At 38.8% G+C, this 24811-nt stretch overlaps 2 protein-coding genes across 3 annotated transcripts; both read left to right on the plus strand.

Annotated features, from left to right (window-relative positions):
• Window positions 1-1096: 1096 nt before the first annotated feature.
• On the plus strand, window positions 1097-16130 carry LOC119496751 (proline/arginine-rich end leucine-rich repeat protein). 2 transcript variants are annotated; one of them, XM_037784296.1, is made up of 7 exons: window positions 1097-1148; window positions 11652-12090; window positions 12173-12358; window positions 12448-12605; window positions 12719-12915; window positions 15208-15283; window positions 15422-16130. In XM_037784296.1, exons 2-7 carry the CDS (start codon window positions 11656-11658, stop codon window positions 15510-15512), a joined length of 1143 nt encoding a protein of 380 aa, XP_037640224.1. In that variant the 5' UTR covers window positions 1097-1148; window positions 11652-11655; the 3' UTR covers window positions 15513-16130. The 2 variants fall into 2 exon arrangements, with proteins under 2 accessions (XP_037640224.1, XP_037640214.1); XM_037784286.1 differs by lacking the exon at window positions 1097-1148 and adding an exon at window positions 7520-7648.
• A 3081-nt stretch (window positions 16131-19211) lies between these two features.
• il19l (interleukin 19 like) lies at window positions 19212-21223 on the plus strand. Its single transcript, XM_037779350.1, has 5 exons — window positions 19212-19461; window positions 19670-19732; window positions 19869-20021; window positions 20129-20191; window positions 20728-21223. Exons 1-5 carry the CDS (start codon window positions 19303-19305, stop codon window positions 20818-20820), a joined length of 531 nt encoding a protein of 176 aa, XP_037635278.1. The 5' UTR covers window positions 19212-19302; the 3' UTR covers window positions 20821-21223.
• Window positions 21224-24811: the final 3588 nt, after the last annotated feature.

The raw sequence follows: 24811 nt of genomic DNA on the forward strand, positions 1-24811 counted from the left end.
TTTTAACGTCCCTTCTCAGATAGCAGACAAATTGGAGCATGTTCCATTGTGCCTTTGTGACAGTAACTTTAGCCAGCTGCTTGGCAAATGTTAGCAGTTCTGTCTGATTTATTCCTCCTCAAGGAATAAGTATTGGCAGTGTGGATACATTTTGAGATTAAGGTTACTGACCTGCAAGCATTGGCTGGTTTGTGTATTTTCTTTTTCTGTACTAATATAATGACTGACTTCAGGTCTATCTGGCAGGCCAAGATGTTCCAGTGGTTGCAGGTCACTAAATTGGTGAAATAGTGTGATGTTTTTTTTTTGTTGATTAGCTTAGAGGATTCAAATGCAAAGATGTGTCAGTGTCCTGATTGTTCCACAAAATCAGCATCTTTAAAATTCAACAAATGGATCAACTGACTCTAAAAGGGGAATAATGCACAGAGAGGTTCGAACCTCCCAGCTGTGAAAAATCTGTTTGTTGCTGGGCGGAGAAATCATCTCTAAATCCAATGCAGACCTTGTATGGTACATGTGGTTTTGGCTAAATGACTGAGGAAGCCGTTAGTTTCATTTACAGGCCTGTTTACAAGCGAGTCTAAGACCTCCATCCCTCTCATTAGACACACACACACTAACACACACACACATACACAGATGCTGATTCTGCTGTCTTGTATTACCTTTACTTGTATTTCACAAAGTCATCAACATACAGTGCAGCAAAACGCTTTGCAAAAGAGAGATGGCTCGCCTTTTTTGACGTATGGCAGCAATTAATTTTTGAACACAATTTCAGAAATATTTATGGCCACAAGCTCCAGAAATACTGCAGGAAACACATAATCACACAAAATCTTCTGTTCTTGAGACTAGCAGCTTGAGCCAAAGAATGAGCAATAGACACATTTTTGGTATAAATGCCAAATCTAGCTTTTACTCTCAGATCTTTTTTTTTTTTTTTTTTTTAACAATAAGCATGATATCTCACATTGGAGGAATATAAAGGATTTGGTCTGTTTGTAATCCTCCTTGAAATCTGAAGAGTCTGCAGATTTTGTCACATGCTGAAAAGTTTATGACACCATTTCCTGTGGTTTTCCCGTAGTCCCTGCACTGTGCACCACTGGATGATTTTCTCAGCCGATATAACTCGGAGAACAGTGAGTAGTTGTGGTTTTCCTGCTTACCCAGATAACAGTTTCATTAGCTCGCTGACTAAACATCTACTGTAGAGAGGTGGGGGCTGGGCTATGGGAGTAGGTGGTCTCGTGAGCGTGGTTAAAGGTGCAGGAGGTGTGGAGTTCAGGGTCCAGACTGAGTGTCGTATGTGTGAACGATGTGTGTTGCGTGTGAGAGGAAAGTTCGACTGTATCACACATTCCTTATTTAACGGAGTACCAACAGAGTCTCATATGAGAAACATATGCAGCTTACCCAACACAATATGGACACAATGACACACACACACACACTTCTGTACCGTACCGCACCACTACCATCTATCATACCATGAAGCATATGGGCATGGTAAGCTTGCGCTTCCTTTTTATCTAAACGAGTCCATCTGTGTAAACGTCTTCACTCTTTCCAGCCTATAAATTAGCATGCAGTGAAAAACAATGACCTGTGAACTTAAGCTAGATATACTTTCATGCCTCTCCTGAAACCATTCCAACAGCAATATACTGTACTACAGTACATAGCAATTTTGGATTCATCTGTGAATTCGTTCCTGGCAAAACACTGCTGTGATGAATTACAAAGCACTAATTAGTTTCAGATATAACAATCAAAATGTTGTGGGGGGGAAGCAATATGAAAAAACAAACAATACAAGATGCCTGAACCACATGAAAACAGTTCTGACACATCCTGGGTGTTTATTTGACTAAAAGGCATTAAAAAGCCATGTATTACTTGTAGTTTAAACAGACCAACATTTCAACAGCTGGCTTCATCAAGGTTTCTGACATAAATGTGCTAACAGTGCCAACATAGGATGGGTTCAATTAACCATTCCACACCAACCAACTGTATTATATCAGTGCATCCCATAGACTGTATATGAAGATAGACGACGCGTCTCCACTTCCTCCCACTGTACAGAAGTGAAGCCAAAATATCCCGGATACAGGAGCCGCCATCGTGAGATTTTTCGAGGTCCCGCTAGGCCTGGCTCTATCCCTTTTGGTGCCCGAGGCGGAATTCGGATTTCTTTCATTCTTTGTTTATTTGTTAGTTTGTTACCTTAATGCAGAAAATGAGGAACGGCACCCACCGTCATTTTTTTTTTTTTTTTAAGAGGGTGACCAGCACCCCTCGGCGACCGCCTATATGGCCTATGCCTTAAACCGGCCCTGAGTCCTGCCCACACATCCGCCCAAACCAATCTCAAGCCGAACACGACCCCAGCTTGCTAGCGAGAGAGTATCACTGTCAATCGTGGCATCTCACCCCCTTTTTATAGCATCAAATAACTAATTAAAATCAAACTTATCAGAAAAATTAACATTAAAACATACATCAGCGTGATAAGAACTACCTAAAATGACTGAAACCATCTTTTGGAAAAATGTATATAATGTGTTTTTGGACTTTTTAAATTTTGCCCATGTCCCATCCGCTAATATGGAGGGGGCGGGATTTATGACCTATACTGCAGCCAGCCAGCAGGGGGCGATCAAGATGTTTTGGCTTCACTTTAGCTGTCATGTCGTCCATCTTTGTATACAGGCTATAGTGCATATCGTAGAAAAAACAGGCCTTTTTAATTAATCTTTGAATTAATGTTTGAAGTCCAATCCTGGAAAAATAAGTAAGCAATTTAGTCATTGCATCAGTTTGTGTATAAACAGCGTGTGGGCTGGAGCCTGTCTCGGCTGGATGATGTTTGGTTTAATGCATGATGGATGAGCTTTGATTTGGAACTGTCTACTATCCAGTTGGCTTCCTTCTAGTGACTCGCTTACCAATATGCTGACTTGAGAAAGTGCTTTTCAGTTAGTATGATTTCATGCATGATGTAATGCTTCTCAGTCTCATCAGCTGCCTTTGGGACCCGCAGTCACTGACGGTGGTCTGTGTGTGTTTCATTGCATTGATATGACGAACCCATGCACAAAGACACGTGGTTTGAACATATTAGGAGTGAGAGTTTATAATTCACAGGTTGTTATTTGATTAACAGAAATATTTTTCATTGGACTTCATAGATAAACAAAGTTCCTTCCGCCTGTCTCACCTGTCTGCACAGTGTCCTATTCTTCGGCAGGTTCTTGGTGGTGTAGCCAACAGCAAAAGCATGATTATTATGATTATCTGCGGTAGATAAAATAAGCAGTGAAGGGAGCCTATCAATGTCCCGAGCTTGTTTTCACTTTTCTTCTGCTGAACATTTATACTCTAAATCCCTCCGTCCTATAAACACCATGCATTGTTTTAAGTGAATAACAAAAGTTTATTCAAGACTAATGCAATAATAATGTAATTTGTGAAATCATAAAATGATTTATGAGACAATAAATTAGCATTTGCATAAAACCTTTTCTAAGGCAAACAAAGACTGCTGACATTTCTGAGGATGAGCATCCAAAGCTGTGGATTTTGGCTTTACTTAAGAGAGGAGAAAGTGGGTGCGGCCCGCAGAATTTAGGTATGTATACACAGCGTGTACAGGATGCTGTATCATCTGTTTGCAGCAATGCAACACATTAGAAAGTCATCTGTAAATGTTGGGAACAATATTCCTCTGGGAACATTTCTGTCTGAAGCTCATGCACTGTCTCTTTTAAACCGAACAGTTCAATCATCCAGATTTCTCTGTTGATGACAGAACAGGCGGTTCCTGGAACGTTCTTAGATTATTATACACACCAGGTCATTTTGGGCTACAGCCTGAGCCTGCCTCGCTCTCGCCATCAGCTTGGAAAACATCTGCTGCAGTATGTAATAGTAGTGAGGACTGCTGCTTAAATATTTCCTGCAGTACAAGCAGGTTCTGTGCCCTATAAAAGTCTCTCTTCTTGAATCAACAGGTTGAATCCAGCCCTGAACAACACTAGCATCCAGCCGTCTCTGGGCAGTCTCTCTGAACACTGCAGACCAAACGGTTACATTCCACAGACCACGTGACTCTTTTCACATCCAAAACCAAAGCACACAGTTTTATCCTCAAAGGTTAGCTATTAAATTCAGTAAGATTCATGAGTTGATGCAGCCCGTTCTCATTCCCAGGGCGTCAATTACCGACGCTCTGTCATGGCCGTTAAACGCTGTGGGAAAGTGTTGTGGTGACGTTGTTTAAAGAGCGAAAAGACACACTGGGTGGTAGGGAGGGGAGGTGGATGGGTCCAACAAAAACAGGGCTTTCATCCAGGAGACCGCTGTTCTGTGTCCAGTGCGTCACGTCACAATCAGCTGTTTGTTCATGTCCCGTGTTCACAACGTCCAGTGTCATTTTCACTGTACAAACGTAGTCGTTTTAAGCCCAACCATGATGTTTTTTTCCTAAACCTAACTAAGTGGTTTTGTTGCCTAAATCTAAGCAAATGTTTTGTTTAATTCACAACATTAAGCACATGTTTACTGCAACTGAAAAGTGACGCCGAGGGGTCTGACAAAGCATCTCTTTGACCAGTTGGGATGAGAATGTGTTGGTTGATGGGAACGGGCTGCACAAGGAAGCACCATATTACATGTTGTCAACACAGGCTGCTAGACATAAACGTCAGACAGAAAACCTGAGACAATAAACACTCTTTAAAGGTGTAATGGTGGCTTGTTTCCTGTGACAATTAGAAAGTGAAAGTTTAGGTGAGTTGAATTAATGAATTGAAAGATTCAAGCAAGTATGATTACCTCCACCAAGGCCAAAGGCCCTGGAAGGAGGTAATGTTTTCACTGGCGTTGGCTTGTTGGCTTGTTGGTTTGTTTGTTGGTTTGTCTGTTTGGAGGATATCTCCAAAAGTCTGCGATGGATTTGAACGAAATTTTGGAGGGGTGAGGTGTGGCACAATGAATAATCCATTGGATTTTGGTGGCGATCTGGATCATGATCATCGAGTCAAAGCTCACTGGTCAATATAGAGTAGGCGGTGGACATTGTGTCTTTTCTGTCTAAACCTTTGGACAGCTCAGGCAAATTTTAACTTGCATCTTGATAATGTTGATAATATGAAAAAGTAAAAAAAAAAAAAAAAAAAGAAGTTAACAAAGTTCTCCTTCTGTGTCAGAATAACTTTTTCTCCTTCCATTCTGCGAAGGTAAATCTAAAAGTCACTTTAAATATAACTCTGGTTTTTAAAGCCCCGGTAGTAGGCACGTTCATAAATCTATCCATGGACTCTGGTATAATTATTGGACTTTTATAGTTTGTCTCCCATGTTTCTAATCTCTTCACTATATTGTATTAATTGACACAAAACGTATAGCAGAACAATCCATGCACAGATTTGTTAGTTGTAATCAGTCAGTCACTGATTAACACATGACTATAGACTCAAATCAGTTTCTTATAATACTACATTGTTGATTAATGATTTGATTTGTAGAACAGTGTCATAAATGGCTGTTGTATTGGATACTGGTATCTCAGATTATACAGAAATGTATCTCCATTGTAATTTACAACTCCGAAACATACTAAAAACTTTGGCTGTCCTTTTTCTCTACGAGCAGTTAGGTGGAGGTGGAGGAGCCGGTCATGGCACACCGGCACGGAGAAAATGTGCATGGCTCCGAGTGTTAAGCTTGATCTGTGCACCGAGTTGCCCGGGGTCCCTAGTGGTCAGCTCAACTTCCTCCAGAAGGCACTGGCCCCACTGGCCCGGCCCATAATCCAGCCATGAGAGTGACTTAACTGAGTTTATCAGATCAGACAACAAAATTGCACCTGCAGTTTATTTGGGCGTATAATGCGTCCACCATCTGTTGGTCTGGATAATGAAGTAAATTGCCACAATCATGTCCTAATAATTCATTAAAATAGTGGGACTGGTGTTTCTCTGTCTCGCACTAATGTGACACAGGCACACACTGTATTGCTTCCCTTGTTGTTTGGGTTCCCATTATGTGCTTTCATTAAATGGCGTGTCCCATTTATTTGTTGGCGATCTCTATAGAGCGAGCACTGCAGCCACAGACCAGGCCTGTCACATTTAGTGTCAGCGCAAAGCCAGACAGTAGCCAGATACCAACAATTTGTGGCGGACCGCCTCATTGAGAGAATCATCTTTGCTTTAATTTCCGGTTTATTAAATTAAAATATTTCATATGTACTGCACTGTTCTAAATACATTTCTGATGATGGGCCATATTAGGGATGTGATATATAAAACATTAAACCAAATCATGAGACGCTTGCTGTTAATGAGCAGCTATTTCCAATGATGTCATCCCGGCAGCTAGCACTAAATAAAAACTTTTACAGAGAAATGAGGTCACTTTAGTTGATCAGAGGAGCTGAGTCATTAAATAGGATTCTTGAACCTTCTCTTAAATGGTAGCAGAGAAGATGAGAAAGCAGTGACCCAAAAAGTGACGTATTTGTTAAATAACTACCCATTTCCCTCTGTGTCCCATCCATTGATGTAACCTTAACCTCTCCTTGTTGGGACCAGTCTCTGGGCCAGATGTTTGGCCCTGCTGAGCTCAATAATCCAAAGTTGGTGACTGAGTGAGGAGGAGACAGGAGCGCAGTCGGGAGAATTGATAAAAAAGAAAGTGAGGGAAAGTGGGAGAAGGAGGCACATGCATGTTCATGTGTGTTTGAAACGGTTCCCCACATATGTTCGCCTCATTATCCTTCGGCTGCAGCTCACTCTACAGGAATGCAGGACAGCAAACACATGTCCACCTCCTAGCCCCCAGTGACACATAAACACACACACACACACATAGAGGCTGTACACTTTGTTAATCACACAGCTCCACTTCCTGAAAGACCCTCCACAACACCCCATGCTTCGGCTGGACCTCTGCAATCAGACTGTTTGAGTTTACTGGTGCTGGAAGAAAGAAAAAAAAACCTCAGGGATATTGAACTGACACAGAAAAGATGCCGTCGAGTCGGTGGAGGGATGCTGCTAATGAAAAGCACATGACTGGATCCGAGTGCAGTCATCTCAACAATAGCGGGGTGGGTGGGAGACCGAGGAGAGATTGGGTATTCCCCCTATAACAGAGGTTCAGTGTTCACAGCAATGTACTGATATAGAAACACATGTGTGCATACACACAAATATGCAAACTTGCCCATGCACCCAAACACTCTTCATGCTATGCTGCAACAGAACAAAAATAATAACAAACTGTGACACGGCTCAGACAAATGAAAGAGCCCGCGGTCTTCCAGCAGGAATTAAGATTAAACCTCAGTGGCCCTGAGCCGAGCAGAGAGGGAGAAAGAACCACTGTGACCTTCAGAGGGAAAACAGCCAGGGAACAAACCCAACAGGCAGGCTTGTCCACCAAAGGAGAGAGAGAGAGAGAGAGAGAGGAGGAGAGAGGGAGGGGAGGAGAGAGGGAGGGGAGGGTTAGGGACTGAGAGAAACAGAGGAAGAGGGAGAGAGAGAGGGAGGGGAAGGAAAAGAGTGAGAGAGGCAGAAAGAAGAAAAGACACAAAACTTGTGACTTGACAAAAGAGGGCAGGTACCAGAGGCAGGTAAGAAACTGTATTTGTTGTCTCCAAGAGGGGTGCTGTTTTAGATGGGACATTATCAATAAGATAAGAACGCAGGCAGGAGTGTGTTTGTGTGTGAAAGGCAGATCAGTGTGTGGGTTTGTGGATTTAAGGGGGGGCATCCTGGCACGGTCACAGCTGAGCCATGCTGGTGTGTTTCTATAGAAACACTATGCCATACAAAGTGGTACTCTGTCCTCCAGGGAGCCGCAGCGCACCTCGACTCTACTGCTTTTCTCCACTTCTGCACACTCACCTTGATTTCTTTTCCGTCAGTGTGACGGCAGCAGCTGCTGCAGGAAAGTTAGATTATGAAGAGAGTGAAGAAAGTCATAGGAAAACTCACTGTTGCTCACTTTGGCTGGTGGAGAGGAATCTTTATTTTTGCAGCTCATCAGATGGATCCTCAATTTCAGGAATTTGTTTTTGTTTTTATTTTTTGCTTAAATTCATTTTACTTGCTCTGCAGTGAAGTTGTAATTTAAACTATTTTGTCTTTAATATTTCTGGATCGATGCTAACTGAAGTCCAAAATAAAACTGAAAAGGAATCTCAGGCATGCACCTTTAGTTTCCAAAATCGCAGCCTGTGTTGAATCACTGTGTTGTTGGAGGGTTGAACTTTTTTTTTTAAATCCCTCAGTGAAGAGTGTGAAGAATGTAAAAACAACGGGCGAGCTTAGTGGAGCTGGCTGATGTTCAGGACAAAGAAGCAGTGATGACAGGAAAACAGACTGAAGTCTAGATTTCTGTTTTACTGCTCTCAATTAACTTTTAATTTTTTATTAGTTTATTAACAAATCAATCAGTTGTTTTTATCAGTGCACCTTCTAACTCCTTCACCTCACATCCAGATTGTATGTAGATGTAGATCCAACCGTTGCACAGCCGCTGCAGGACTGCCCCACCCACATAAGGAAATGTTTTGGCACTAATGCAGAGTATCTGCTGCTGAGGGTTTCTAAAGGAGGGCAAATACTTCTGTAACTGTAACATTTCCAGTGCATGTATAACAAGCAACTTTAACATTAAATCCATCTTTAAGTAACACAACTGCCCATACCTAAGTTTTAGATACCTAGAAAGGAGTCATAATAACAGTCAGAAGATGTAATTTTTATGACGTCACTTATATCCTCAATTATGTAATGTGGAGATTTTTGTAATTGCGTTGATTAACCACAGATATCTGAGTCAGATCCCTGGATTCAGATGCGCGTGACGTGGCTCTTACTCAAGGCTTCTTTTAGTGGTCTTACAAAATATGTGCAGTTAAAGGAATGACGGTGCCTGTTCTGCCAACAAAAGAAAAAAAAATAATTGGAAAGAGCTCATCATTTGTGGTAACAAAGAGCTTTGTTCGACAGCGATTCGACAATGAGAATTATGCTTGTTTTTTTAAATCTCCTAATACATGTGGACCATCTCAAGGGGATTTTCACATAGTGTTACTCATATAGTATTAAGATGTAAAGACCTCTAAATTGTGCAAAAATACTGCACTGTGACTGATAATAATAATATCTTGGTCTTAGATGTTAAAAGGAAAATCAATCTTCAATTATGAGAAAGTAAATATTTTTAATGATATGTTAATTTTGAGTCATGGTTTGTCTTAATGTTGGTTGTTAGAGGTTCAAAATACACTGTTGTTGCCCCTGGAAATGGCAATTGAGAAAACATTCCCACCTATAGGTCCATTCAGTAGCTGTTCTGGAGCTTTCAGTCATATCACATGAGTTTCATCAGCATATGGAGTTTGCCAATTTGTCATGGAAACGAGATTCAAGTCCCTGACAGCTGTTTTGTACAAATGGAAATGTAAAATGGTGATTTTGCATTTCCATGACAACTGCACAAACATCTGCTACACAGTTGTTACATAATCAAAAGCTCCAGGACACTAAATGGACCTGTGTGTGTGTGACTTGGTGTTTTTAAAAAGGATGATCCAACTAAATGTCACAATATTTTGGGGAGTTTTAAAGTCAAATGGTGAAAATCTCTGAATCTGGTCCATGTATGATGATCCACCAGGGATCTCTGACCCACCATGGAGTTCTCATACTGATCAGATTTACTTATCGAGGTCACAAATTCAATGAGTCAGCCATCTCTGACCTTGAGTCTTTAGTTGTTTGCCTGACTACTGATCATGGCGACGGCACCAGGAGAGGAAGGAGAGCTGGTTCTTGTTTTGAACGAGGGGCTGGGAGGCTCTGGGTGGCTGAGAGGGAAAAGGAAGGGCAGTGCCGGGGAACACCGTCAGAGAAAAGTTCCCATTTGTTTTTCCAGGCAGGACAGATTATGGCTCCATGCCTCATTCCTGCCCCGTGATTCATATGTGATGTTTATCAAATTGGCCGGAGGCATGCCTGACTGGAGCAAAGTGATTGGAAACTAATGGTGCAATTGTACCGAAGCATTATGTATTTTGACAGCTGCGTGGTGATTATTTACTGCAGCAGGCTCATGCTGATGAGGTACGATGCAACGTGTAAAGAAACAAGTGCACACATACAGACGTTCTGAATAATGTAAAAGTTCAGGATTAAGAGGATATCGCTTCATTTTGAGGAGTGAATTTTATCTCCAGGGTAAATACTGATGCTAAGTCAAACATCTGTGTGTCAGTCGCTCAGTCTGAGGACATGGAGGTTATTAAATTGTATACACACACACACAAGAGGTCAATTTAAGTTGCACACATCTGTCTGACATATTTTTTAAAAAGTCATCAATCACAGTACACAACTGAAATCAGAGTTCACATTTAGTCGTGTCTTGGATGAGTGAACTTGCTAAGATATGCAAAGTAGAAACTCCTTTATCTAAACAACTAGATTTTGGACAAAAGCAATTTTTACAACACTTACACTTATTCATTATCTAAAAAGATATCATTCAAATACAGCTTCAAACCTAACTATATACTTGTAGATTTACATCTGCTTGCAAAACTTTTGCATTTCTAATGGTTTAAAAGATCCATATTGATTCCGTTAAAGTCTCGTTGTGATATAGCCCCGTTTGCTTTGGGCCTCTCCAGGGTCAAAGAGTCTTAACCTACCAGACCTGCAGTTTTTATCCTCTACAACTTTCCCTCTAGTCCTTTGGACCAGTCCTGACAATAGAGCCTTTATCCCTAAACCTTTCCTTTCCTCTCCCTCATAAGAACTAATTTCCTGTAGGAGTATCTGCCCCTCCTCTCTTGGATTTGATCAAATTAAACAAATCACTGCCTCCTTTTCTTGCTCACTCTCTTTCACATGTATTACCAAACCCCATCGTAACATTTATTTAAACAACAAACAACATATCAATTTATGTTACCTTGACATTATGACAATAACTCATGGATTCACAGCATTGATTAACATACTTTTCTTACTCAGGACACCGGAAAGGTTGTATATTAAAACTTGAGTTACTCTCTTAGCGTAAATTTTTTACTTATTATCATCTCAACAGGACACTGAAGTCATGAATAGCAACATTTCCACTTATGTAAGAGCATCAGGCAGCAGTATTTGCAGTAAAAGTTTCAGCAGCGGACTGCTGATCTCCTTGGTTTACAGTCTCTGTGTTTTCATGGCTAAAATCCAAAAGAAACATGCTTTATGTTTGTCTATACTATGTGGCCAGTTCAAACCAGCTTTCAAAATAGGACCAAGCTAAAGGGAAATGCAATCCTTAAAGTTTTCTGTGTAACCAGAGATCTGCTCTGAGCCTCTAATGCCTGCTAATCAAGGAAGCAGGTTTGTACACACACGAGAGGCAGCGCTGCTCCAGAGCCCCCACACAGCGCAACAAACACAAAAAGCACCAAAACATGATGTTAAACTTTCTGTGTGGGTGGGATGAGCTGTTGGTTAACCAGCAGAACCAAAATGACAGGTTGTGTGTTGTGCGGAGGCATCTTCTCTCTCTTATCCCATATAACTGTACCAGTCTACAAATCAACTATGTTTTGTTGTCTGTCACAGGACGATGAAGGCCGGCGCGGGACTCTTCTCTGCATTGGCTCTGTTCCTCCTGATGGGGGCAGTGTTCACCGACAGACCTCGGCCAAGGAAGCCCACCAAGCGCCCAGCCGCCACCAGGAAGCCTTCTGTCGCCCAGCCTGCTAGACCGGCAGAGCCAGAGCCCCAGGAGCCGACAGACTTCCCCCCACCCATCATTGGCCCACCCTCAATGATCTTCCCTGACTGCCCCCGAGAGTGTTTATGCACCCCGAACTACCCCAATGCTCTCAACTGTGAGAACCGGAACATCCGTGTGATCCCGGTCATCCCACTTAGAACCCACTACTTGTACCTGCAGAACAACTACATCAGAGAAGTGACGGCAGAGGCGTTCATCAACGCCACTGAGATCCGCTGGGTCAACTTGGCCAATAACCGCATTCATCGAATAGACAAAAAGGTCAAAAAGTTTCCTCAATGAATATTCATGATTTAAAAATGATATAAAAACCATCTAAAATATGTCTCTATCTCTTGTGCAGGTGTTTGAGAAGATCCCAGCTCTGCTGTACCTCCATGCACAGCGTAACCTCCTGAAAGAGGTCCCTTCCGGACTCCCAGCAAGTCTAGAACAGCTCCGCCTTGGTAGGAATCGTATTTCTAAGATTCCTGCTGGTGCCTTCAACAAGATGGGGAACCTGACACTGCTCGACCTGTACTTCAACCAGGTAAACCTCAGTTTGAAAGTACCTTTGTGAGCATTTACTACACTGTGCTGTTTAGGTATGTGCAAGGTCAACGATGACCTCTCTTTCAGCTGAGTGACCGTGACCTGGAAAAGAACACATTCAAGGACCTGAAGAGCCTCATGCAGCTCAATCTGGCTCACAATACCCTGAAAAAGATGCCTGCTGGCGTACCCAATGGCCTCATACAACTGTTCCTGGACAAGAACCGTATAGATGACGTCCCAAAGCAAGTATACAGTGCCCACGTTGTCACATATAGCTGATGAACACACATGCATACACGCACTGCAAACGCTGGTTGGATCAAATTTTATAGTTGTTCTTCTCATCGTTGCTCAGAGACTACTTCAAAGGCTTCACCCACCTGGCGTTTGTGAGGCTGAACTACAACCAGCTGAGTGATAAAGGAGTTCCCAAGTATGTGTTCAACATATCCACCCTACTGGACCTGCAGCTGGCCCACAACCAGCTCACTTCTGTTCCTCTCTTCAATGGCCACCTGGAGCAGCTGCACCTCAACCACAACACCATTGAGAGTAAGTTATCTCAGCAGCAATCTGCACCATCTTCTTGTGGGGGCTTTATTTTGCCTTTATTAGTACAACTGGAGATTGGTCATGCCTAGACGATAACCCACAAATTGCGAAATCTGGCAAAAACTTGCAAAAACTCTTGCGAGTCCTAACCTTAACCATTCAAGGTCAATGCCTAACCTTAACCATCTCGCGAGAGTCTCCCAACTCGTGGGTTACTTTCTAGACACACCCCTGGAGATGGATGGGAAAGGGGGAGAAAGAGTAGGGATGACATGCAGCAAAGCAAAAGACTCAGCCTTTGTGGATTTGTGAGAGGAAACAGAAATGTGTAATACTGATAATATACTAATCAGATAATACATGTCAACAAGACTCATCTTTACAAGACATTTAGTGTAGTTAAAGCTGCACTAATCAATATTTTTATAAGGACAATGGATCAAATGACATGCAATGCAAAAAGCTCATACGAGGCCTCAGAGAATTATCACACGCTCTGTAGAGCGTTTTGGCATATTTCAGCTCATTGTTTTGGTTTTACGGGCCACACCCCTTACTGTTTTGATTCACTCTCACCGCTTTCATCATCATTCAAGTGGCAACAGGAAGCTGTTTTCTGTGAAAAGAAACTTGGATAGACCTACTGTACACTATCCGCCCGGCACCAAAAAGCCAGCAGACCAAGTTAGCGGTTAGCTGTTGACAGTGGCGCATTTAGCAGTGGAACGGGTTGGTGGAAACAATTCAGATCTTGAGATAATAGACTTACATTTGGCAGGTCATCAGAAACCAAACCCCCAATGAATGCTAATGCTATTGGGCTATTGTGTCTGCCGATGTGTAAATAAATAAGCAACATTTTGCATTAATATTAAGGTCAATCTTGTGTTGACAGCTCGCTCTGCTGCCCCCAAGTGGTCATATATAAATAAATGCAGCTTTAATGTTGTAATAAAGTCCCTGCATCCCCCCCCACAGATTTGTGTTTACTTACTTACCTTTCCCTTTCCTTAATTAAATAGAATGATAATGGTGTACGTTGTACGGCCCTAACAGGTGGAACAAAGCTGACAGGAGTGTGAGTGAAGTCTTGTTGACTATCAGCAAGATTTTTCTGACAACATATAATCAAACTACCACTACGAAAGGATATCAAGCTCTGATTAACAACAAATTTAAAGCAGCAGTGGGTAGAAATGGAGCAAATATGATTAATATGATTATTCACAGGCCAAAGGAAAACAACCGATCAGAGCTGAGCTGGATCCTTCCGTCTCTGAGCAGCTGTCAATCATTCACTATTTTTCTATGGAATTGGAGACTAAAAATAGAGTGAATATTTTACTTACATTTCTCAGTAGGCCAGAAACATGATTTTAAAATGAATGCTAATGTGTCTCGATGCCTGATAAATGTGTACAAGTGTAGACAAGTGTTTGTTTATCCGTCGGTTTATTTGAATTTTCTAACCTTACCTGGAGCTGAGTCATTTGATAGTAATTTGTGCAGCTGTGCTTGACATGTGCTTGTACACAGTTTGTTTTTTTGTTTGTAAACGAGCACTTAACTTAGGTAAATCTGTCGAAACATGATGAATGTATGATGACCATGAGCTGACACACTGTCGTATACTGTTTCACCAGATTGTTTACAGTCAAAATGAAGACAAGCGAAGTAAAATGTAATTCCATAAAATCTACCACATAGTGACAAAACTCCATTGATCTCAGCATGTCATACTATCTAGAAGTAAGATGGACACCAGCACTAAGATTTAGATCTTGGCACGGACTGGTTCATGTTTACTTTCCTATTTGAGCCAGAAGATTGCTTTTCCTGCAACTCCTTTCAGAGTATTTCTGTGTCGAGGCTAAATCTGAACAAGCTTTTGCTGACTAGGCCGCAAAATTTTGCCTCAGGCTCGCAGAGTCAATAACAGGTTTTAAATCACACTTCAGAAGAGAAACTTAATGTGAGCCTTTCCTTAATAAGTGTCTTTTATTCATTGCACCATGTTGTCTTGTCTGTAATTTATTTAATTAAATTAAAAAATCTAATTTGTTTTCTTATTGTTATTCTGCATGACCCAATTTGTTTGCTTAACTGATTTATGTATTTTTGTGTCTCTCGTTTTAAAGCACTTTGGACTTGCTAAACAAATTTACAAGATTAAATAATTAGTGTTATGGACAAGTAAAATAATTATTTCCAGTCAGCAGATTTTTTTTTTTTGAAGGAAATAATCATCTTATTCGAATACTAGACGTTCACAACTGTGTGTTTTCCCGGCAGGCATCAATGGCACCCAGATCTGTCCGTACAGCCTGGAGGCCGACCTGAGTGATCTCAGTCTAGTGCCCAAACTAAGGTACGTCACATGATGTCACAACTTGGCACTCAATGCAAACTGCTAGAGTGGCACCCCTTTGACAGGAAATAAGTAGGAACAAAGTAATTATGTCCTTAACCACATGAGTTTTAAAAAGCATTGTGATGTCACGTTAAGGTACCTGCGTTTGGACGGAAATCACCTGAGCCCCCCCATTCCTCTGGATGTCATCATGTGCTTCAGACACCTGCACGCTATTGTGATTTAGGAGAACTGTGCCTAAAGGCCTGAGGTTACGCATGCACGCACGCACGCACACAAACCACACACATACAGTATACACACACACAAATATGCACAGTCACTGTGTGCAAACTGAAGTAAAGGCAAAGCATGCTCAGAGAGAGACGAGGTATATCCAACCGTACGTACTGTGGAGCTGCGTTATTGAAAGAGGGACAAATAAATGAAAAAACTGTAAAGCTTTAGTTTGACTTTCATTGTTGCCAGATGTTACATTTTATCAGTCGTTTTTTGTTTATAGAAATACATTGCAAAAAAAAACTAGAATGAGTAAAGACTGAAAATACAGGTACATTGACAGACATGCTACACTTCTGGAGGGTAGTTATGTTCACTAGCAGATGTGACCAGAGTAGAGCTGCCACCAAGGACAACAAACAGACCTGCAGTGGATGTCAGAAGAACCCCTTTAAAACATAACTACCATGTAGTTGAAACTGTCCCAAATGTGCCTGTGATTTTCAAGGTACTCCATGTAAAAATGTCATTTTATTCTTTTTATTCTTAGTCTTCTGTATATTATTCTTCTGTATAAAGAAGCTTTGTACAAATAATGGAAAATAAACCTTTTTTTCTTTGATCATTTGATCGTGTTTTTTTTTTTTTTTTTTCTAACCACCCTCCCTTCTAGTATTATGCTCCTCTGATAACTCTTCTGTTAAAGTCATTTTTGGGGAAATTGGGTGTGCAAAACTGAGGAAAGTCAAATTCTGTTTTAGAGTGGGATTTTTCTTAAAGGTACCCTCTGGAGTTTTGGACCAATATATGTTTTACAAGTAGTACTAGACATGGATGTAAACACAATACACACAATGTGTTTTGGTGAAAAACACTGAATGTAAACATAACTTTTATTTTTTGCTTTAAAACAAAATGTATCTATGATTTGTGTGAAATAGATAAATAAATTAAATGATTAACTTGTGTGTGTATATGTATGTATACTGTATATATATACTGTATATATATATATGTATATATATATATATGTATATATATGTATATATATATATATGTATGTATATATGTATATATATATGTATGTATATATGTATATATATATATGTGTATATATATATATGTATATGTGTGTATATATATATATGTATATATATATATACTATATATGTATATATATATGTGTATATATGTGTGTATATATATATATATACACACATATATATACATATATATATATATATACTATATGTGTATATATATGTGTGTATATATATATGTGTGTATATATATATACACACATATATACATATATATATACTATATGTGTATATATGTGTGTATATATATATATATATATAGATATATAGATATCTATATATATATATAGATATATATATGTATATATTATATACAGTATATACACTGTATATATATATATATAATACTGTATATATAACTAGTAACTAGAAAATATGCAACTGATTAGAAGTGAACTGATTATCTGACTTTATTTTACCTCTAATAGTGGCTTCCTGTTGCCCTGAAATTTCATATATAATAACTTTGGTCGTCAAACCTCTAATAAAGCAGAGATATACAGAGAGTGCACAATTATGACATACATAATGTTCTTTTAGAATTTGGGGAACTGTATGTTATGATTGGTGAAGTGGCCGTCCTGGTTGTTGTTGCTGTCCAGTGTCTTGTGAGCCAATATGGGCTGGGCATCATATGGTGCAGGACGCTCACATAACCAAATCAATCAATCAATATACCAAAGGGAACGTCTCACAAATCGTGACACATGTCAGAAACGTGGGAAAAATGCAATTGCGAAGAGTAATAGTGATTACAAATTGTCCATTCGGTGCACAGCACTAGAAATTACAACTGAGTTGAAGTAATACTGTGCCTACCCTTATATCAAGAAAACATTATTAGCCAACCCAAAATAACTCACAGGATTATTGTACTGTATTGCACAGCAAGGCGTTGCTGTTACTTTGTCAACGGCTGAGTTACAGGATTTTATTGCTACTTTGGAGACAGTAGAAATGTGGCTTCTATAAAAGTGACTGAAACTCAATCTCAGAAAAATATAATATATACTTTGCATCAAAGTAGTAAAAGTAAAAAAAATAGTAAATCACATGAACAGAAATATCTTCGACCGGTAGATGATGATGATGCAGCTGAAGCAGCACCACAGAATTACAGATTTGTGACTTGGATCATTGGAAGTTTCTCCTTATTCAAAATGCTTTGTGACGACCTCTAGCGGCTAGAAACCAGCACCAAGCATTGCTGAGCTGGGAAGTGCTGGCAGCTATTTTTACTACCTCCCAGTGTGGAATCTGGATTTTTTCACTTCCCTTATTTGTTCCCTTACTATATATTTCCATGAACACAGTACATTCCTGTTTTCAGTTGTACTTCCCAGTTCCACGTGTCATCAAAAGTTAACCTGGCCAGGTAAGCAGCTGAGCAGGTCCGGTAGGAGTTTCCCATCAGGACTTGTCTGACAGGAGTGAAGTCACTGTCTGTGAGAGCGCTCCTCTCCTCCTCTGTTCAGTATACAGCTGAAATTACTACAAGATTTGAGAGCAGACATGGTGATCGGTCAGAGGTCTATGAGAACACAAAAACAGATTGTTATTGGTGCAAAGCACACCCTAAAACAAGGTTGTGCCTAGAAGGTATCCCTCAAATTGAGAAATCTTGCAAAAACTCTCGCTGACTGACAACCTATCCAAACCTTAACTATTCAAGGTCAATGCCTAACCTTAACCATCTTGCGAGAGTTTTGCAATTTGCGTGGCACCTTCTAGAAACGACCCTAAAATAATAGATCAACACATTTAAAAAAAACATTATCTAGATGATGCAAGTAGCACTTTGTAATGCTGCCAAAGAAAGTAACGCTGCAGAGAAATGATGACACTCTAATGATTGACGTATTAAATAATTACATCACTGACAGTGGAAGGTATTTCTCTGCAATGACTATACGCCACACATCAGGGAGGAGGAAGTCTTCAATGTTTCCTCTTCCTTTCTTGCAATCAGGTATTGAGACACTCATTTCTTAAATTGCAACACACTTCCTCCTCCTGTAAACCAATTAGTGTTCGTGTACTGTACATGTGCAGGTGTGTATGTGTCTGTGCAAGTTGTGCAGCACCTAAAAATCCCCCTCACTCCACTATAAGAGGAGACAGGATGGCGACACAGAGGCACATCTCTCCAAGGACTCTTCCTCTGAGTAACACACACACAGGTGAGTCTAAACACAGGTGGTGCTGGTTGGAGTCAGGGCACTGGGCGATGGGACCTGAGCATCACAATGGCCGTTGATAGGATGACAGATTATATGGAAATACCATGTCGTTTTTAGCTTCATACGCTTTAAATGTATACTGAAGGGTTATATGAATGCTTTACTACGGTGCTGAAATATTATCTTATCGACAGAAAACAAAACTGGTTTATTAATCGCTTAATGTCATTCATTAAGCAAAATGCTAAACATTTACTGGTTGCAGCTTCTGAAATTAGATTTGCTGCTTTTCTCTATTTTGTAAATTATAAATTGAGAATTAAAACAAGAATAGTAAATGTATCACCTTTGGCTCTGGGAAATTGTGATGGACATTTGTTTTTACTATTTTCTTTACTTTTTATAGATTTAACTGATCAAAAATATGTTAAACAGAATAATCCCTAATTTCAGTATGATCCAATGTATTCATATTTATTTATGTTTCTTTTAGCTCTCCCACCACCAAACAACCACAATGATGAAGATGCTGCTCGGCTGCTCTCTCTGCCTGCTCCTCCTGCTCAGCTGTCTGAGTGAACTTGTGGAGAGCCGAACCCTGAGCCTGCAGAGCTGTGCTGTCAACGTTCACACTCACGAACTGCGCAAATATTACAATGACATACGATCAAATGCGGTGAGTTTAATGATGCACACACACACTCTCAAAACCACTGAAACTGAATAATAGAAATCAACAAATGCAGCTGTCTCATCCAGCACAGCATGCAGACACAGCCAATCACTTTATACCACACAAACATATCAGAAACCTTTCACAGCAAACACTGTTTATGACAACTTTAACTGGTTCTAACTTGTTCTTTGTGGTCTTTGCATTACAGATAGAAGGAGACAGTGTGATTGGAGTGAAACTTCTGGACAAATCATTGATAAATCATCTTCAAGTGAGTGACCTTTACCATGTAGTGGTGTTCTCTCTATCCCTAGGCCACAGACTGATAACTTATAAACAGTATATGAGAATATAACATGAATGTGTGAGAGAGCTGCTCTAACCTGACCTTCATGTGTCTCTATCAGGATGGTCAGACCTGCTGTTTCCTGCGTCTCGTGCTGCGTTTCTACCTCGAGAGAGTGTTCACCAACTACGCCTCTGCTCAGCCACAGCAGCAGCGCTGCTCCAGCGCTCTGGCCAACGCTTTTGTCAGAATCAGAAAAGACATACATGCATGTGTAAGTTAGCTGTTCAATAACTTAGTTGTCAAATGATAAAAAAAAAAAGTGGTTGAATTTAAAACAGCAATAAGTTGTATTAATAATTGTGCTTTTGTTCTGTGCAGCACTGCCACTGTGTAGAGGACACACAGAGGAAAATTGACACTCTGCATGCTGAGTTTATCAAGGTATGTAGGAGACTGAATAACAACTCACTGTACATAGACATCCATACAGATGGGGGAATTTAATTCACTTTTTCAAATGATATGTTAGTTGTTTGTGTCCAATTCACAAATATTGTATTTGGAATATTTTAAATACATCAGGTATCACTTACTAACATCTTAAAAAAAAGATGTGACCTGCAAAAATACAGCCACCAAACCTAAAATCAAAATCCTATCAATATGAATATTTGGTTCTCAGTGCACTCCTGAAGCTCAACAAGGTTACAATATGGCAGGTTTCTTTTCAAACAGTCTTTTAAATCAAGTTTGAAAGAAATCTTTCTGGAGGTCATTAATAATATATATATATATATATATATATTTCTTTAATATAAAAGCTACAGTATCCATCTATCTTTATATCTATTTTTTGTCCTGAATATACCTGACTCACTCTATCAAGACAAAGCAAACCAAATTATTTCTATACAGTTGTGCTCATCATTAAATCCACTGTTCTCTCTGTCCTTTCTTCATTTCTTTCCATTGAGCAGCTAGACATAAACCAGGCTGCACAGAAGGCCGTGGGAGAACTGGACACTGTGCTGGAGTGGATGGAGTCACTCGGCCCGATAACACCCGCATGATCAGACAGAAACTCAGCAAAATCAGCACCGCATTCCCAAAGAGCCTGCGGCTGATGAGTCCCCGAGCTAACATCAAAGATGTAACTCCTGACCTGACATTACTTGCAAGCAGAGTGAAGGTTTTTTAACTTCACTTCTGTGCCGTTGTATATTTCTCTATTTTTTACATGAATTAACTTAATAATTTAACCACCAGCATGTGGACTGTTTTTATACTAATATTTATAATTAACATGGCATAAAGTATTTATATTTATCAAAAATAGAAAGTTGTTAAGGTATTATATGTGTGTGCTTCTACTGTACTGTAAGGTTATTATGCAGACTAAAGAAATCTTTTAATTGGTTAAATGTAGTGTATATACTGTATATATTGGTAAACAATTCAATGGTTTAATTTAAACTTCAATAAAAACTAAACTTTTACTTTCTGACTTTGAGTGTTTCCTTTCAACACAAAGACGGGATGTCTACTCTGCGTTACCATCTAGTGGTGATCAATAAAAATACAAATTGGGTTTTAAACCAATACAATTTATATGATGGAACAAAGCCCAACATCATCATCATCATCATCATCATCATCATCATCATCATTCGAAGCAGGAGCGTGATTAAGTTAAATTAAATCTGACATAATGAACATTAACTTGCTGACATGAAGCATTCGCTGGCTCATACCGTACTCTAACTCAGTCACCTAAAAATCAAATCATATAAGTTTCTGTAATATTATCAATTCATAAAAGCAGATAGTCCAACTTCATTCTCTGCTCAGGTAGACATTACTACGCTATATCTTTAAATATCAAATAAGTTTGCTGCTATATTAATGGTCAGGATATCAAATAGAGAACCATTAAATGTAAGCCACTGAGAAGCTCATAATGTGTGTGAATGTGAGACAGTCATCCTAACATGACAGCTTGTTAAAATGAATGCAGGTCTCTAATCTAACTCTGTGTGTGGAGGGGTCTAGTTGTCAACCCTGACTGACAAGAGTTACAGTAGAATAGAAATGGCAAAGCGAACTCTACATTTTCACATCACAATTCATAATTAATCTAGAAAGTAAACAGTAGACATGTACTTTGCATATCAATAAGGTGCCAAAGTGCAAAAGAGAAGTCATAGTATACTATGTCATGAAAAAGTCGGTATAGTATCTCATAAAAAACGTCATAAAGGTGTAATAGTAAAGTAAACCATAAAAATGCCTTAAAAATGTCATAGTATATTATGCCATTAAAATGTCATAAAAAATGTCATAGTATAGTATGCCATTAAAATGTCATAATTTAGTATGTCATAAAAATGTAGTTGTATAGTGTGCCATAAAAATGTCATAAAAAGTAATATTAAAATATGTCGGAAAAAAATCATGATAAGTCATAGCATAGTAAGGGTATATAATGTCATGAAAAAGTCATTGTATAGTATCTCTGAAAAATGTCATAATACGTTTTCGTATAGTTTGTCGAAAAAATATCATAACTAAGTCACAGTATAGTACTGTATGTTGAATACTAACATAAAAAGTTATAGTAAAAGAGTATAGTATGTAGATTATGTCGCAAAAAAGTAATTGTAAGAGCCATATTGTATTATTTATAGTTTTTTGCATTTGATTATCATTTAAAAAGTACATTGTGTTATGCCATCAAATAATGTTTGACATACATTAGAATTTAGGTCAGTTAGTAATGTAGGCTTTGATCTATATAGACTCAATGATCTGTGTTTTGCCCTGTTAAGATGTGCTCCTCTAGTCGTCCTGCTATTGGACAATGTGGGCGTGTCCCTTTAAGTATGGTTAATGTTAGTTAGGTTTCAGTGGAGCAGATGGGGAGCAACAATTTCTATGACCACACAGGTCACACAGATCACACAGATCACAGATTCAGTTATTTTCCAGCGGAATTGGTCCGTTTTTGATAATCCAAGATTTGTCATGTGGATATATTTTTGTTTGTTTTAATTTTCGTGGAATAAACTTTTGACTCACTATACGAGCCTCATCTTTGAAGCTGACCAGAGGGTGATCGTCTGCAGAAGGCAAGTGGAAGTTGGACATGGCAGTCTACGTGAGTCAGAAACCTTTACATCCTGCTAGAAGTGGCGAGGACGGTTTAGAGCAAGCTGCCACTACATTCATTATATAGTATATTAACTCAAAAAATGTTATGGAAAAAAAAGTCACACTATAGTATGTTGAAAAATTTCATGGTAAAAAAAGTCATATTATAGTATGTCGAAAAAGTTAATGTTAAAAAAGTTATAGTATAGTATGTCGAAAACTTGAATGGAAAAAAAAGTATTACTATAGTATGTCGAAAAAGTTAATGTAAAAAAGTTATGCTCTAGTATGTCGAAAAATTTCTCGAAAAAAAAGTCATAGTATTGTATGTCGAAAAAGTTAATGTTAAAAAAGTTATAGTATAGTATGTTGAAAAATGTCATGGTTAAAAAATGTATACTATAGTATGTTGAATAACTTCATGAAAAAAAGTCATAGTATAGTATGTTGAAAAAGTTCATGTAAAAAAGTTATACTATAGTATGTCGAAAAATTTCATGAAAAAAAGTCATAGTATAGTATGTTGAATAATTTCATGGTAAATGTCAAGAAAAAGTCATAGTATAGTGTGTCAAAAAAAATGTATAAAAAAAGTCATAGTATATTATTTCGCAAAAATTATAAAAAAAAAAGTCATAGTATAGTATGTCGAAACATGTCATTGAAAAAAACTCATAAAATAGTATGTCGCAAACCTTCTCGAAAAAAAGTCATAGTATAGTATGTCGAAAAATTTCATGGAAGAAAAGGTCATAATATAGCATGTCAAACAATTTCTCAAAAAAAGTCATAGTATAGTTGTCGAAAAATTTCATGGAAAAAAAAAAGTCATAGTATAGTATGTCCAACAATTTTATGGAAAAAAAAGTCATACTATAGTATGTAAAAAAAAATCTCGAAAATAGTCATAATATAGTATGTCGGAAAATTTCATGGAAAAAAAAGTCATAGTATAGTATGTCAAAAAAATTCTCGAAAAAAGTCATACAATAGTATGTCAAAAAAATTCTCAAAAAAAGTTAATACTACAGTATATTGAATCATTTCATGAAAAAGGTCATAGTACAGTATGTCGAAAAAATTTCATGGAAGAAAAAGTCATATTATAGTATGTCGAAAAATTTTTCGAAAAAAAGTCATTCTATAGTATGTCCAACAATTTTATGGAAAAATAGTCATAGTATACTATGTCCAAAAATTTCTCAAAAAAAAATCATAGTATAGTATGTCCAAAAATTTTATGGAAAAAAAGTCATAGTATAGTATGTCAAAAAAATTCTCAAAAAAAGTTCATACTACAGTATATTGAATAATTTCATGAAAAAAGTCATAGTATAGTACGTCGAAAAAATTTCATGGCAAAAAAGTCATACTATAGTATGTCGAAAGATTTCTCGAAAAAAAAGTCATAGTATAGTCAGTTGAAACATTTTATGGAGAAAAAGTCATAGCATAATATGTCAAAAAAATTTCATTAAAAAAGTCATAGTTTTGACATACTATACTATGACTTTTTTTGTGAAAAAACAAGGAACAAGACATATTGGCAATTTTACACTTTATTCATTTAATACACCGTCAGGAGCCTCAGTAGCGGTGGAAGATCCATACGCAGCCACAACAGCCTGGCACCTCCTCCTCATGCTGGTCATCAACCTGGTCACACGTTGCTGTGAGATGGCGTTCCATTCCTCAACCAGGATTCGTTGCAGGTCAGCCAGCGTTGTTGTGTGTTACCTCAATGATGTCACTGGCAAAACAGGGCTTGTCATCATTGAAGGCCATCTCAATGCAGTGAGATATCGGGATGAGATTCTGCAGCCAGTGGCGATCCCATATCTCCACAATCTGGGACCTAACTTCATCCTCCAAGAAACAACGCTCGCCCCCACAGAGCCAGGGTTATCACAGACT

The sequence above is a fragment of the Sebastes umbrosus genome, chromosome 1, assembly GCF_015220745.1.
Source record: "Sebastes umbrosus isolate fSebUmb1 chromosome 1, fSebUmb1.pri, whole genome shotgun sequence".
NCBI lineage: Eukaryota > Metazoa > Chordata > Actinopteri > Perciformes > Sebastidae > Sebastes > Sebastes umbrosus.